This window comes from Priapulus caudatus, unplaced genomic scaffold (genome assembly GCF_000485595.1).
Source record: "Priapulus caudatus unplaced genomic scaffold, Priapulus_caudatus-5.0.1 Scaffold594, whole genome shotgun sequence".
Taxonomy (NCBI): domain Eukaryota; kingdom Metazoa; phylum Priapulida; class Priapulimorpha; order Priapulimorphida; family Priapulidae; genus Priapulus; species Priapulus caudatus.
Window position 1 is genome coordinate 138531 of NW_014577655.1, and position 13635 is coordinate 152165.

Genomic DNA, 13635 nt, shown 5'->3' on the forward strand with positions numbered 1-13635 from the left:
TGCGTGCGTGCGTGCGTGCGTGCGTGCGTGCGTGCGTGCGTGCGTGTGTGTGTGTCTGGCTGTGTGCGTGCGTACAAGGGTGCATGGGTGTGGTCTGTGCACACACACCTGCTCCATTGTCTGATCTTTATTACCTTTCTCACATAGAACACCAAAGGTATGTTCCTGTGTAATGTGAAGCAGGCCAGGCAGTCTCATAACTGCTCGTTTTGGAATGATTGTAGCAGTGTGGCCAGCAATGGGATTCTGTTAAATGCTAGTTGTTTTATAATGGAAAATTCTCTCATGAATGAATGATCTCATGATGCTAAAGTCTGTAGGAGGGTGTAATAGGTGCATACATGTGTGTTGTAGGCTGGTAGAGGACGAGGAGAGACAATGGACAGATGAGAACATAAACATGGTAGGACTGAAGCACTTCCCTGGCATCAACCGGGAAGCTGCCCTTGGCCGGCCAATCCTATACAGCAACTGGCTGTCAAAGGACTATGTACCAGTAGACCTGGAAGAACTGAGGGACTATGTTAAGGCGAGACTAAAGGTGAGTTGCCAGACTGTAGTCTTAAATTGTGTACTAGTTAGCTGTTGTGAGGTGTGATAATTTCGCTCAACATGAGACTAGAATTGAGCTCTAATCCAGGTATGGCACAGCACTTTTCCTACGTATAATTTTCCTCTGCTTGTTGTGGTCTTGTCTTGCTGGGTGCTAAATACTCTCAGATATCACCACTGGTAACACCTTTTCTCTACACTTCTATACTCTTTTCTATATACTACTTTCTATACTCTTTTCTCTTTTCTGGTGGCACTCTACAGAGACGGATACAAACGCAAAATACATTCACATACGAATTAGTTTAGCCAGGAATGCCATCAAACAGTAGTATTATCTTACCTGTACCCTGTTGATGTTCTTCTGTACATTGTAGGTGTTCTATGAGGAGGAGTTGGATGTTCCATTGGTGTTGTTCAACGAGGTTCTGTACCATGTGCTTCGCATAGACAGGATCTTCAGGCAGCCACAGGGCCATCTGCTGCTGATCGGCACGAGTGGAGCAGGCAAGACGACCCTGTCGCGTTTTGTTGCCTGGCTCAATGGCATACATGTCTACCAGATCAAGGTGAATGAGAATATATAGTCTAACCCAGTGCTTCTTAAACTATTTCAATGGTATTCACCCTCGAGTATTTACCACAAAATTTTCATTCACCCGCGACTATATTTCCATATGTTTTTGGTAAGTTTCATTCTTCCTTGGGTGAACCATTCACCAGTTTAAGAAGCACTAGTCTAACCTATAGTCTTACGTATATGCTGACTGCCTAGTGTGCAAACTGAGACAAACGAGGGATACAGTTATTGTATCCCCCGCGACGAAGTCGGCTAATAATTGACCTAACGCTACCAAACTTGCTATACTTACACATCTTGAGAAGAATGTGTGTTGCATACCAAAACCAGGTCACTGCGGCTTTTATTGGACCTTATCATATTTCTCTTCCGCTCTATAACTCGGCCCCTAATTGACCTAGCGCGACCAAACTTGGTATACTTACACATCTTGGGGAGAAGGTGTGTCGCGTACCGAAACCAGGTCACTGCAACCTTTATTTGACCTTGACCTTGACCTTGACTTACACATCTTGGGGAGAACACGGGGAATACATGTAGTTGGCGACAACTGCCCTTTCTAGTTTATTCAATGTAGTTCAAGTACATCTTATTAATTAAGCACTCTAACAAAACCGACACCAATACCCAATAGAAGCAAACCACTATTATCCTCTTGTAAGGTTTCTTAATTACGATATCTAACTATGACACAGTGTCCCCATGACAAACGTTTAAATTTTAGTGAAAGTCAAGATTCACAAGTTTTCCAAAGTAAACAGTTAACAGCTTATATAATTACAATGTATCAGATGTATAGTAGACGAAAGCTAGCTATGACTTGGGTTTCTACAAAGCATGCACAGCCGCAATGTGAAATTAGGTTGTGAAAATTCTCATAAGACCATAAGAGAGCACGTGTTGTGATGTTTAAGGAGAGAGTTTGTGCGAGGAAGGCGTTAACGGTGTTTTCCACTTGTCAGGTGCATAACAAGTACACTGCAATGGACTTTGATGAGGACCTGCGTACAGTGCTGCGGCGTGCAGGGTGCAGGGACGAGAAGATTGCCTTCATCATGGACGAGTCGAACGTACTCGATTCCAGCTTCCTCGAGAGAATGAACACCCTGCTGGCTAATGGAGAGGTGAGGTCGGGAGGAAAGGAAGGTCTGAATAAAGGCTTCGGGGGGGGGGGGGGGGTAGGCTTAGTAGCTTAGTAAGCTATAGAGTGGAGCTTGATGTAGGAATGTATTAGACTTACGTGAGAAAGAACATTTGTGTTACTGATTACTCAATGGAGAGGTGAGGATATGGGGAAAGTCAGGAGGGCATGGGATGTGTAGAGACAGAATTTACACATGAAGGGCTGATGCAAGGATGGAGGAGTATTTGCGTAGTGAATATTTTTATTAATTGATTTTACAGGGGAGTAACACTGTGTTTATATCCTTAAAGGGACAGTAGCCTCTAGCATTTTACTGCCTACAACTGTACTTACTGGATAACAAATCGTCTATACCCATACGTATTTGTTACCAGATACCTAATTTAATTGTTATAATTATTTACACATCAACGCTACGAAATTTGAACGGCGCCATGAGACCCGCGACCGTGCTGCCACCTTGAAAAAGTTGCGTATTTGACCATTTATTTTGCACGTTACAGACCGAGGGCTAATCACAAAAGTGCAATTATATTTATACCTAAATGCTATTTAACTGAACGATATTCATTTTAGGGCAAATTTATCCATATTATAACTGAAACTATATGTCGTTTATAAGATATTACAATCTTTTTGCTTTTAAATGAATAAATAAGAAACACCCTCGGTCTGTAGCCCTTGGCTGGAAAGTGGTTTTGCGCAACTTATCAGATCGTGCGCTTTGAGTGGCGCCATCGTCGTTGTAATCAAACTGTAGTCGTTAGTTTCAAAACATTTTTTAATAATATTTCTAATGGTGATTGAACCATAAAACTTTTTATGTAGCGTAATTATAACCTAAATTAGCTGAAAATAACCCTAGAACCTAGAGTAAACTCCGCCTTTAAGCAGTGTAGTGAAACCTTTTCCTGGCACCATACCAGAATGGGTGCAAGAACTTGATTCTATTAAGTTTGTCACAAGATGGCGCTGCCGTAAAAACTAACTCACCGACCTTATGCCCTGCGTAAATATATTTATTTTACGGTTTATAATTAAGCTACAAGCTAATATTAACGTGCCGTACAGGAATAAGTGTGCTCCCATTTAAAGTAAGATAATTGGCTTTCAAAGGCATGTGACACCACAGATACTGTTTTTGTTGTCTTGATATCTATATATATGGTAAAAATAAGAAATTGTATGAGTTTTGTGGGTTCTTCGTAGACTTGTTGGCGTGCGTTTTCAAACCGTACGTATTATGCCTAAATCGAGGCTAGAGTCACCTGCTTGTACTGATCATGTCATGCTGGGTGCTAAATGCTCTCGGATATCACCGCTGGTGTCACCTATTCTCAGCTGTACCTTACGCTGTGCAGTTTGACACATAAGCCAGATACAGCTATTTTGCAATTTTATACATTCATGAATGTCTAAATCTGCGTTTACACTATCGATTTTTGTCAGCAAATTGTTCGAGTCGTGCAAAATAGAACACGTTCTATTTCTCCAACTCGGCAACTTGACTCCGACTCCGACTCCAACACAATCAAATTTCTTGCACCAATCAAGATGCACTTGAAATCGGGACGATTTGCTGACAAAGTGTAGCGTAAACGCAAGACTATAGTGTAAACGCAGCTTAAGTCTTTGTCTAGTTAAAGTCTCGTTCACCCAGTTCTCTTACCACGTATTGATACAGCCATACGTCATGTATTATTAATGGTCAAATGTATCAATACAATCATGTATGGTAAAGGTTTGTATTACGATACATCAATATCTCAGTGGATATTTTCCCACGCCTAGTAAACACCATATTGGGTGACAACGACATTTAACGAATAGGTCAGGTAGTGAAATAATTTTGTTGGAATCGCGGATAGCTAAAAACTACAAATGTTAAATTGAGAAATGTTGAAAAAAGTCTTGAGCAATTTCAAGCGAGGACAGACTGTCCTAACAGAATTTCCATTAAAAATTTTCCAGTACTTTTACCTTTTTGGATACTTCCTTCTGTGTTGACCTGTATGCCTCCTATGCTTTAGAATACAGGATCGTTCATGGGTGCATATTACCACGCTTGTAATTGCAGGTACCGGGCTTGTTTGAGGGTGATGAGTATACCACACTGATGACTCAGTGCAAGGAAGGCAGTCAGAGGGAGGGTCTGATGCTAGACAGCAGTGAGGAACTGTACAAGTGGTTCATAGGTCAGGTCATCCACAACCTACATGTCGTCTTCACGATGAACCCATCAACGGAGGGCTTGAAGGATCGCGCGGCCACATCTCCCGCACTGTTCAACAGGTGCGTAGTTCTTCTTCTTATTCTTCTTCTTCTTCTTCTTCTTCTTCTCCTTCTTCTTCTTCTCCTTCTTCTTCTTCTTCTTCTTCTCCTCCTCCTCCTGCTCCTCCTTCTCCTTCTCCTTCTCCTTCTTCTTCTTCTTCTCGAGTCACTACACTACACTTGTCCTAGCCACTGCAGCCCACAGGCCCTGGCCAAAGCCCCAAGGTCTCCAGGTCTACAGCGCTCTGGTATAGGAGCATAGTGAGAACTATTGAAGCTGCTAAATGCTCTCTTTACTGAGTTTGAGCCTTAATGGTTCCTAAACCTTTTCTGGCGCTACCCCATCCATTCTGTAAACTTATCCCCAGTGCACCATACCCTACCCTACATACAACTAACTATGTCTCATGCGACCCCCCGGGTAATGCGACAGCTGCCCTCGGGGAGGCAGTACTGCTCACATTAGGAGCTCTTGGTTTTTCTCGGGTTATCTGTAGGTAACTGAGTGTCAAGGTCAAGAAATGTTCTGTTGAATCGATCTTTAATTGCGAGTTCCGCAAGCATTTGTTGAAGCTCTGTTAATTCTCGAGCATAGTTTGTGTTTGCTTGTGTTTGAAGTATTAATGAAATCATCCTATAACAACTGTGGAGTCACACGTGTTAGTATGTTAGTATGTTAGTATAGACAGCAGGGCAGGAGTATAGTGCTATCTGAGGAGTATAGTGCTCTCTGCTGTGGTAACTGTACACTGTGTTTCATTTGACAGATGTGTGTTGAACTGGTTTGGAGATTGGAGCAATGGTGCCCTCTATCAAGTTGGAAAGGAGTTTACTAACAAGCTCGACCTTGAAACTCCTAACGTAGGGTGCCATTGATATTATATCCTATCACTATACTGTAGCTCAATACTAAACCCTGAGAGGTGATTCGAGTGGCTTTCATTGCTCGCTGTCCAGTCGAACTGTACTCAACTCTGAGCTTAATTGTAACATTCTCATAACTTTCCGTATGACTTTATTTAATTATAAATAATCCATTAGGAAAACCCTTGAAGCACAAGCCACTATGTGTGAACACACCTGGCACTTGCATTTCAGTACCTGGCACCTGACTACTTCCCTAAGGCGTATGGTGGGTTGCCGGACCACCCCAGTCACAGGGACGCAATCGTGAATGCATTCGTGTATGTGCACAGCACTCTACACCAGGCAAATGCGAAGCTGCAACGACGCGGAAATCGCACGATGGCTATTACACCTCGGCATTACCTTGATTTCATCAACCACTATGTGAGTGTGACCAGTTAACGTGTCAGCGTGGCTATGTGTGCACTATTTGATTTTTGCATGTTGCAGTATTAGTCGAATTAATAAACTTTGCCGGTTTTATTCCCCGGTTGACGATTCTTTGCAGTATTAATGACCAGCTGTCCTACCTTGTTAATATAAAACAAACCGCACGTCCCTACGATGCCCCTACACTGAGATAATGAGCGGTGAAAATCTGGTATTTTCGGCGAAAACCATCTTGAAATTGTCAAAATAAAACGGGGAAAGTTTATTAATTCGACTAATACTGCAACATGGTTTCAACATTTTATCGCTGTACGCTCTCCTTCTTTATACGCTCTTGATGATATGTGTAATAAATAAAACAATAATATATTAAATATATTGTATTCATAACATATATTATATACATAATATTTTATAATAATATAATATAATTAAAATATATAATATAATATAATTAATAATTAATATATTACAAATTATATTAAAACAGTACATAGTAAAAGTTGTTGCCTTTGCTATGGATGCCTCTATATCTTCTGCAGATGAAACTGTTTAATGAGAAGCGCATGGACCTGGAGGAGCAGCAGCTCCACCTGACGGTGGGTCTGCAGAAGATCCATGAGACTGTCAACCAGGTGGAGGAGCTGCAGAAGTCACTCGCCAAGAAGTCGCAGGACCTGGTATCGAAGAATCACCTAGCCAATAACAAACTAAAGCAGATGGTAAGTGTGAATAGCATCGGCTATGAAAAATGATTCACTCAGTGGAATGTTTGAGACATATTCATGGTTAATAGGTTTGATAATAAAATAAAAAACTAACTATAACATATTAAACTAAAGCAGATGGTAAGTGTGAATATAGCATCGGCTATGAAAATGATTCACTCAGTGGAATGTTTGAGATAATTATTATGAATATTGACTGTATCTATTTGACTATTTATGGTTAAAAGGTATGGTGATTCACATTTTTTTCTTGTGTGATCGATAAGCATGTCTAGCTAATCAGCATTATGATAACACATTCTAAAAACAATGCTTATTAAGTTATTAATAAACTGCTACAAAGTTGGCATGCAGATGTTCATGTATGCATACATACTTGGGGTGATTGTCTGACTTAGTAAAAATATCCAAGGGGGTTAGGCATGGCTAGTCTGGAATAAAAAATACTCTGATAAATGTTGTAACTACTGGACATTATAGAGAAGGCACCAGTTTATGTAATGATTGTCTGATCTTGGATGCAATCTAAAAAAAACCTTAATGTTAGAACAATTTTAAATTTAATTAAATTTAAATTTGTTTAGTCAATAGGTTAATTAACCAATAAATAAACATAACATGAGGTCATGTTTTATGCCAATTCAGAATAATGATAATTAATAGTCTTGTTAAACAAGTTTATCACAAATAACATAAGGTCACCAAGCTAACGACTAAAGTTAGTGTTAGCACGTGTGTTATCAATATTTTTCTCTCATTAAGGCATTTTCACTTTCTGTAGGTGAAAGACCAGCAAGAGGCCGAAAAGAAGAAGGTTACATCGCAGGAGATTCAGCAAGCTCTACTGGTGCAGACCAAGGTCATCAATGAGAAGAAGACATTTGTGCTGCACGACCTTGAGCAGGTGGAGCCAGCTCTCGTTGACGCTCGCACCGGTGAGTCACCATGACGACGCTGCATGCTTATGTACACGTGTACATACACAGTGCATGAACGTGAACACCATGTGTGTGTGCATGCATAAACTACACATGTACACGCACACATCACACGGTGCATGAACGTGAACACCATGTGTGTGTGCATGCATAAACTACACATGTACACGCACACATCACACGGTGCATGAATGTGAAAACCATGTGTGTGTGCATGCATAAACTACACATGTATATGCAGATGCCACGTGTGTACGTATATACAACACACACGTTCATAGAGACACCGTATGTGTGCGTGTGTGCGTGCGTGCGTATGTGTGTGTGTGTGTGTGTGCATCTTATTCATCTACTACTATTATTCTAATATTTTTTAAACTGCAGTGGTTTTTGAATTCCCAGTGGAATTAAAAATGCAATTATAAGTGTTAACTAGATATTGGCGCTAGCTTTGTATAGCGATTATATGCCACTGCTCTATAGCGTAGAATGCCTACTGCAGTGACAGAGCATTCACTGTTTTGAACACACAAAAACCATGCTATCATTGTCGTTTTGATGTGGAATGTAAACTTGCTTTACAGCTGTAAAGTCAATCAAGAAGCAACACTTGGTCGAGGTGCGATCGATGGGCAATCCACCTGCCATGGTGAAGCTCGCCCTGGAGTCTGTGTGCCTCCTACTGGGCGAAAATGCGACGGATTGGAAACAAATTCGCACGGTCATCATCCGCGACAACTTCATCACAACAATCGTCAACTTTGACACGAACGACTTGACGTATGTAGTTGTGCAGGGTGTAGTAGTAGTTAATCAGAGGGGTGGATACCTCTTAGTTATATTAGCTCTGTGTATGCTAGAGTATATCTGAGTGCATGCTATATGAGAATATATACTATTGTGTTGATTATACATACATATCTCATAAAGCAAGGTGTTCGGCTTACAAGTGATGATTAATGTGTCATGTTCTAGGGATGACATTCGTTTGAAGATGAAGCAGAAATATCTAGACAACCCTGACTTCAACTTTGTGAATGTGAACCGTGCAAGTTTGGCCTGTGGTCCCCTAGTGAAGTGGGCCATTGCACAGGTAAATATCTATTTTGTGGGTTATTACTTGTACCATTAACATATCTATACACATCTGTATTGATATGTTCATGTTTGTAGCTAATATATATTCTATGAACAATTAGAGTAATTGACTTACAATGTTATATATATCTGAAATACACTTATCGTATTTATATAGTGTTGCTTTAAGAAGAAGAAGAAGAAGAAGAAGAATTCTACATGCATACATGTATGACTGTCTGTTGCATAGGTGAACTATGCAGAGATGCTGAATCGGGTTGACCCACTCCGACAAGAGTTGAAAAATCTGGAGAGAACAGCGAATACGAACAAGCTGAAGGGAGAAGAGGTCAACAAGCTGATCAGTCAACTAGAAAAGAGCATTGCTGCTTACAAGGAAGAGTATGCCATGCTCATCAGCCAAGCTCAGGCTATCAAGACTGACCTCGCCAACGTGCAGGGGAAGGTACGATCTGTGCATGGCAGGTGTTGTGACTGGCTTCGAGCAATATCGCAGAGTAATTCTTGACACTTGTTATATGTAATGCTCAGGTCCCTCTGACAGTTTGTTTGGCATGTTGGTTACATTTTCAAGTATTTTTGGTCCATTGTGTCCACATTCTGTTTTTTATGTGCCGGGTTCATTATCGGTATGGGAAGTGTTAAATTTACCCATCCTTGAAAACTTTCTTTCAGTAGTGCAACGATCACAAGCAATCTGCGGCATTGATTTAATGCCACTAGATTCACTAGATAGAACTAACTAATTAATAGAACTAAGTTGATGCCACTAGATAGAACTAATTAATTAATAGAACTAATTTAAGTTAATGCCACTAGATAGAACTAACTAATTAATAGAACTAGACTAATGCCACTAGATATAACTAACTAATTAATAGAACTAGGTTAATGCCACTAGATTCACTAGATACAACTAACTAATTAATAGAACTAGATTAATGCAACTAGATGGAACTAACTAATTAATAGAACTATAGGTTAATGCCACTAGATTCACTAGATACAACTAACTAATTAATAGAACTAGATTAATGCCACTAGATAGACATAACTAATTAATAGAACTAGATTAATTCCACTAGATAGACATAACTAATTAATAGAACTAGATTATTGCCACTAGATAGAACTCACGAGGCTCACTACGATTGTCCGATGTTGTTGTACAGGTTGACCGCAGTGTGGCGCTACTGAAGAGTCTGAGCAGTGAGCGGTCTCGCTGGGAGGCCAGCAGCGAGACGTTCAAGGCGCAGATGTCTACGATCGCCGGCGACGTGCTGCTGTCGTCTGCCTTCCTCGCCTACGCTGGCTACTTTGACCAGCACTATCGCCAGCACCTGCTGCACAGCTGGTCCAACCACCTGCAGCAGGCCAACATCAAATTCAGGAGTGATCTCGCTCTGGTCGAGGTGTGTAAGTCCTCGGCAAAGTACCGATGTGAATACAGTCAACCCATGTTGGCAGTGACCTCTATAGAATGGATGATTGGTTACGAAGGGCACTTGATGTTTCCATTGAGCAGCAGTTATACGTTGAAATCACCTCTAGATTTGTAGAATGTTCACCTGTCAATATATGTGGCTTGCCATTTTTAATGACTCTTATATACAGGTTTGGCTGTATTCTAAAAACATCAGTGATATCATGTCTATAAGAATAGCAGAGGAAATTTATTTGACTGTTTTATAATCCAGAAAGCTTACTCGTTAACTTTCCGGTCGTAATTAATCATGGTACGACATTAATCATGGCCGACCTCCCGGTGTAATATGCTGTGGTGGGTAAATCATGCGCAGAACAGTAGTAATACTCGTTGCAAATCTCTATTCACGTATAACGCTTCGTGCGGGCTGCCATGTTCACTAAAGAGACCGCCACCCGTGCGCGCATGAATACAATTAGAATAAATAATCACGGTGTGTGCATGCGCACACAATGTAGTACCATTACACAGTACATTACTACATATCACATTCGGTTTGCAGTACCTGTCGAATGCAGACGAGCGTCTGAGATGGCAGGCGAATGCGCTGCCACCCGACGACCTGTGCACCGAGAACGCCATCATGCTGAAGCGCTTCAACCGCTACCCGCTGATCATCGACCCGTCAGGTCAGGCGACCGAGTTCATCATGAATGAGTACAGAGACAAGAAGATCACCAAGACCAGGTAGGAGCGAATGCATGGTGGAGTGGAGGAGGAATCGTTGGGAGGCGTAGGTTTGGTTGGCTGCCTTTGTGGGTGCAGGCAGGCAGGCATGTGTGTGGGCGTCGGGGAAAATGACATTTGGGTGCAAGTGCGGGCGTGCAGGCAGACAGGCGAGCATGTGTGTGGGCAGCGGGCAACACTCATTTGTGTGTATGTCCTGGATTTAGCATTTATTGCCAGAGAGATTGGCAGGATTGTGGCTTGAGGCAGAAATAATGCAGTCACGGCCAGACATTGTATTCCTTGATGTTCGAGGAGGCACTGGGAAAACTCTCTTAGTTAACTTAGTACATGCAAAACTTCGTTCCCTAAAACATGTAGAATACATTGCCCTCGCAATGGCGTCCAGTGGTACTGCAGCAACATTACTGAAAGGAGGCAGAACTCTACGCTCCACTTTCAAAATACCACTAAATTTCCACGCACAGCACACCCCAACGTGTGCTATCAACAAAGGCAGCAACCTAGCAAACGTAGTCAACAACAGCCGTGCTATAATCGTTGACGAAGCTCCCATGACCCACACAATCTGTATATATAATAAAGACAATAACTGCAAATTACAGGATATTACTGCCAATTCACATGCATTTGATGGTATACTAATATTATGTGGTGAATTCTGCCAAATTCTGCCTGTCATCAAACATGGTACATACGAAAACATCAGTAAAATTTCAGTTATGGGGTCGTTGAATCGTTTCCCCGTTCGATCGCCGTCATTTTAGGATTTTTGACAGTGTGATGAATGTATTCGTCATCTCATGTGCATAAAATCATGAGCATCATGACTTCAGGTCATACGACGACATGGATTGGTCCCTGCAATGGCACCGGCATTTTCTTATACGTAGTTTCGCATTTTCTTATACGTAGTTTTGCATTTTCTTATACGTAGTTTTGCATTTTCTTAAACGTAGTTTTACATTTTTTTATACGTATTTTCGCATTTTCTTATACGTAGTTTCGCATTTTCTTATACGTAGTTTGGCATTTTTTTATACGAAGTTTCCTCGACGATGCGTTCCGCAAGAACCTGGAGAGTGCTCTGCGCTTCGGCAACCCACTGCTGGTGCAGGACGTCGAGAACTACGACCCGATCCTCAACCCTGTGCTCAACAGAGAGCTTCGGCGCACCGGCGGACGTGTGCTCATCACTCTCGGCGATCAGGATATCGATCTGTCACCTTCGTTCGCCATCTTCCTCTCGACGAGAGATCCAACGGTAGGTGCTCTGCCGCGCTCGATGGGTGACTAGGCAGATAATACTATCTTTAGGTGTCATTGGGTCTGCCATTACTCATTCCCATAAAAATTCTCATTCCCCATTACCCATTCCCATAAAAAAAATTTAATGGATAACGGTGAAATACAGCTCATTTGATCATTCTCATTCGCACGCAAACAAACTTTAGTTAATACATGTTGTTGTGACACAAATCTTTCGATTTAAAGACATAATGAAAACTACTGTGGCTTCCCAAAAGCTCCTTACCCTGAGATGCACTGCTAGACTCGTTCCGCTGCTAGTTGCATTAACAGTCATTCATTCACTTTTCTCTCACCAGGTGGAGTTTCCACCAGACATTTGCTCGCGTGTGACATTTGTCAACTTCACGGTGACGCGCAGCAGCCTACAGAGCCAGTGTCTGAACCAGGTGCTCAAAGCTGAGAGACCAGATATTGATGAGAAGCGCTCAGATCTCCTCAAGCTGCAGGGTGTGTACACCTAAATATATATACCTGTGTATTGTCCGCATGTAATCAGGGTTTAGTAATGACAGCCTGTCGTTATGAACCCCTGATGTGATGTGTGTGCGCAGTTAAACAGATACACACGTGTGTATATAGTGGGTTCAATCCAAGGCCTAGTCGGGGCCTCTATCATCCTGTAGTCTTACTGGTAACAGTAACACTGTGCCTACCATTGTGCATGGCAGCCATAACCGCTTAACTGTGAATTTTCTTGCCGTAGGTGGAAGAACCATTTACCATGAACCACAGTCACCAGTTCTTTTAACTGCACATGTCAGCACTATGGCTGTCTGTTGAAATATTCATTCATGTCTTGATGTACTGGAATACTCATTCCGATTTTTGCAAGACTAATAGACATGACTAAGACTATGACTTAGACTATGACTATGTAGGCATAGTGTCGTAGTTCATGTCTTTAGCATGGCGTGGTTTTATGAGTGTTTGTCGTGTTTTGTTTAATGTAGTGCCACAAAACAAATAATGCCATACAATCCCAAAACAAACTCATTTTGTTTACCGCATAGCTGTGGTGTTACGTTAATTGGTGATATGCGTGTGCGTGTGCATGGGTGTGTACATGCGTGTGTGTGTTCGTGTGTTTATATACATATATCACTATTGAATGTTGTGTGTTGTGTCTGTGACGGTTATTTCCGTATCTCTCTTGTCTATATAATTCTTAATGGCAAGGCAAAAGTTGTCTGCGTTTATTCTTAAGTTTTAGTTGCCATTTTTACTTTACTACTAACAGAATAAATTCTCTGTGCATGTATGTATGTGCAGATCATATTATATAAAATTATAGGGATGCAGGTTCAGCCATTGCAAACAAATGCAATTTTTTATCTTGGGGTGTATATTCTCTCCCTCTCCCTCTCCCTCTCCCTCTCCCTCTCCCTCTCCCTCTCCCTATCTTTTGCCTGTTTCTCTCCTCTCCCTCTTCCTCCCTCTTCTTCCCTCTAGCTGTGCTTGTCACTATCTTTCTCTCTCTCTCTCTCTCTCTCTCTCTCTCTCTCTCTCTCTCTCTCTCTCTTTCTCTCTCTCTCTTCCTCCCCCCC

General features: G+C 41.6%; 1 protein-coding gene across 1 annotated transcript in view; it reads left to right on the plus strand.

The window, feature by feature from the left end:
* Nucleotides 1-13635, plus strand: part of LOC106811952 (cytoplasmic dynein 1 heavy chain 1-like) — a 97245-nt gene that overhangs the window by 50509 nt on the left and 33101 nt on the right. Inside the window, 16 exon segments of the mRNA XM_014815693.1 lie at nt 355-541; nt 930-1121; nt 2095-2256; nt 4354-4568; nt 5315-5408; nt 5646-5837; nt 6386-6565; nt 7353-7506; nt 8094-8289; nt 8485-8602; nt 8837-9052; nt 9780-10019; nt 10596-10780; nt 11828-12044; nt 12388-12538; nt 12853-12892. Of these exon segments, the coding sequence (XP_014671179.1) occupies nt 355-541; nt 930-1121; nt 2095-2256; nt 4354-4568; nt 5315-5408; nt 5646-5837; nt 6386-6565; nt 7353-7506; nt 8094-8289; nt 8485-8602; nt 8837-9052; nt 9780-10019; nt 10596-10780; nt 11828-12044; nt 12388-12538; nt 12853-12892 (2739 nt within the window).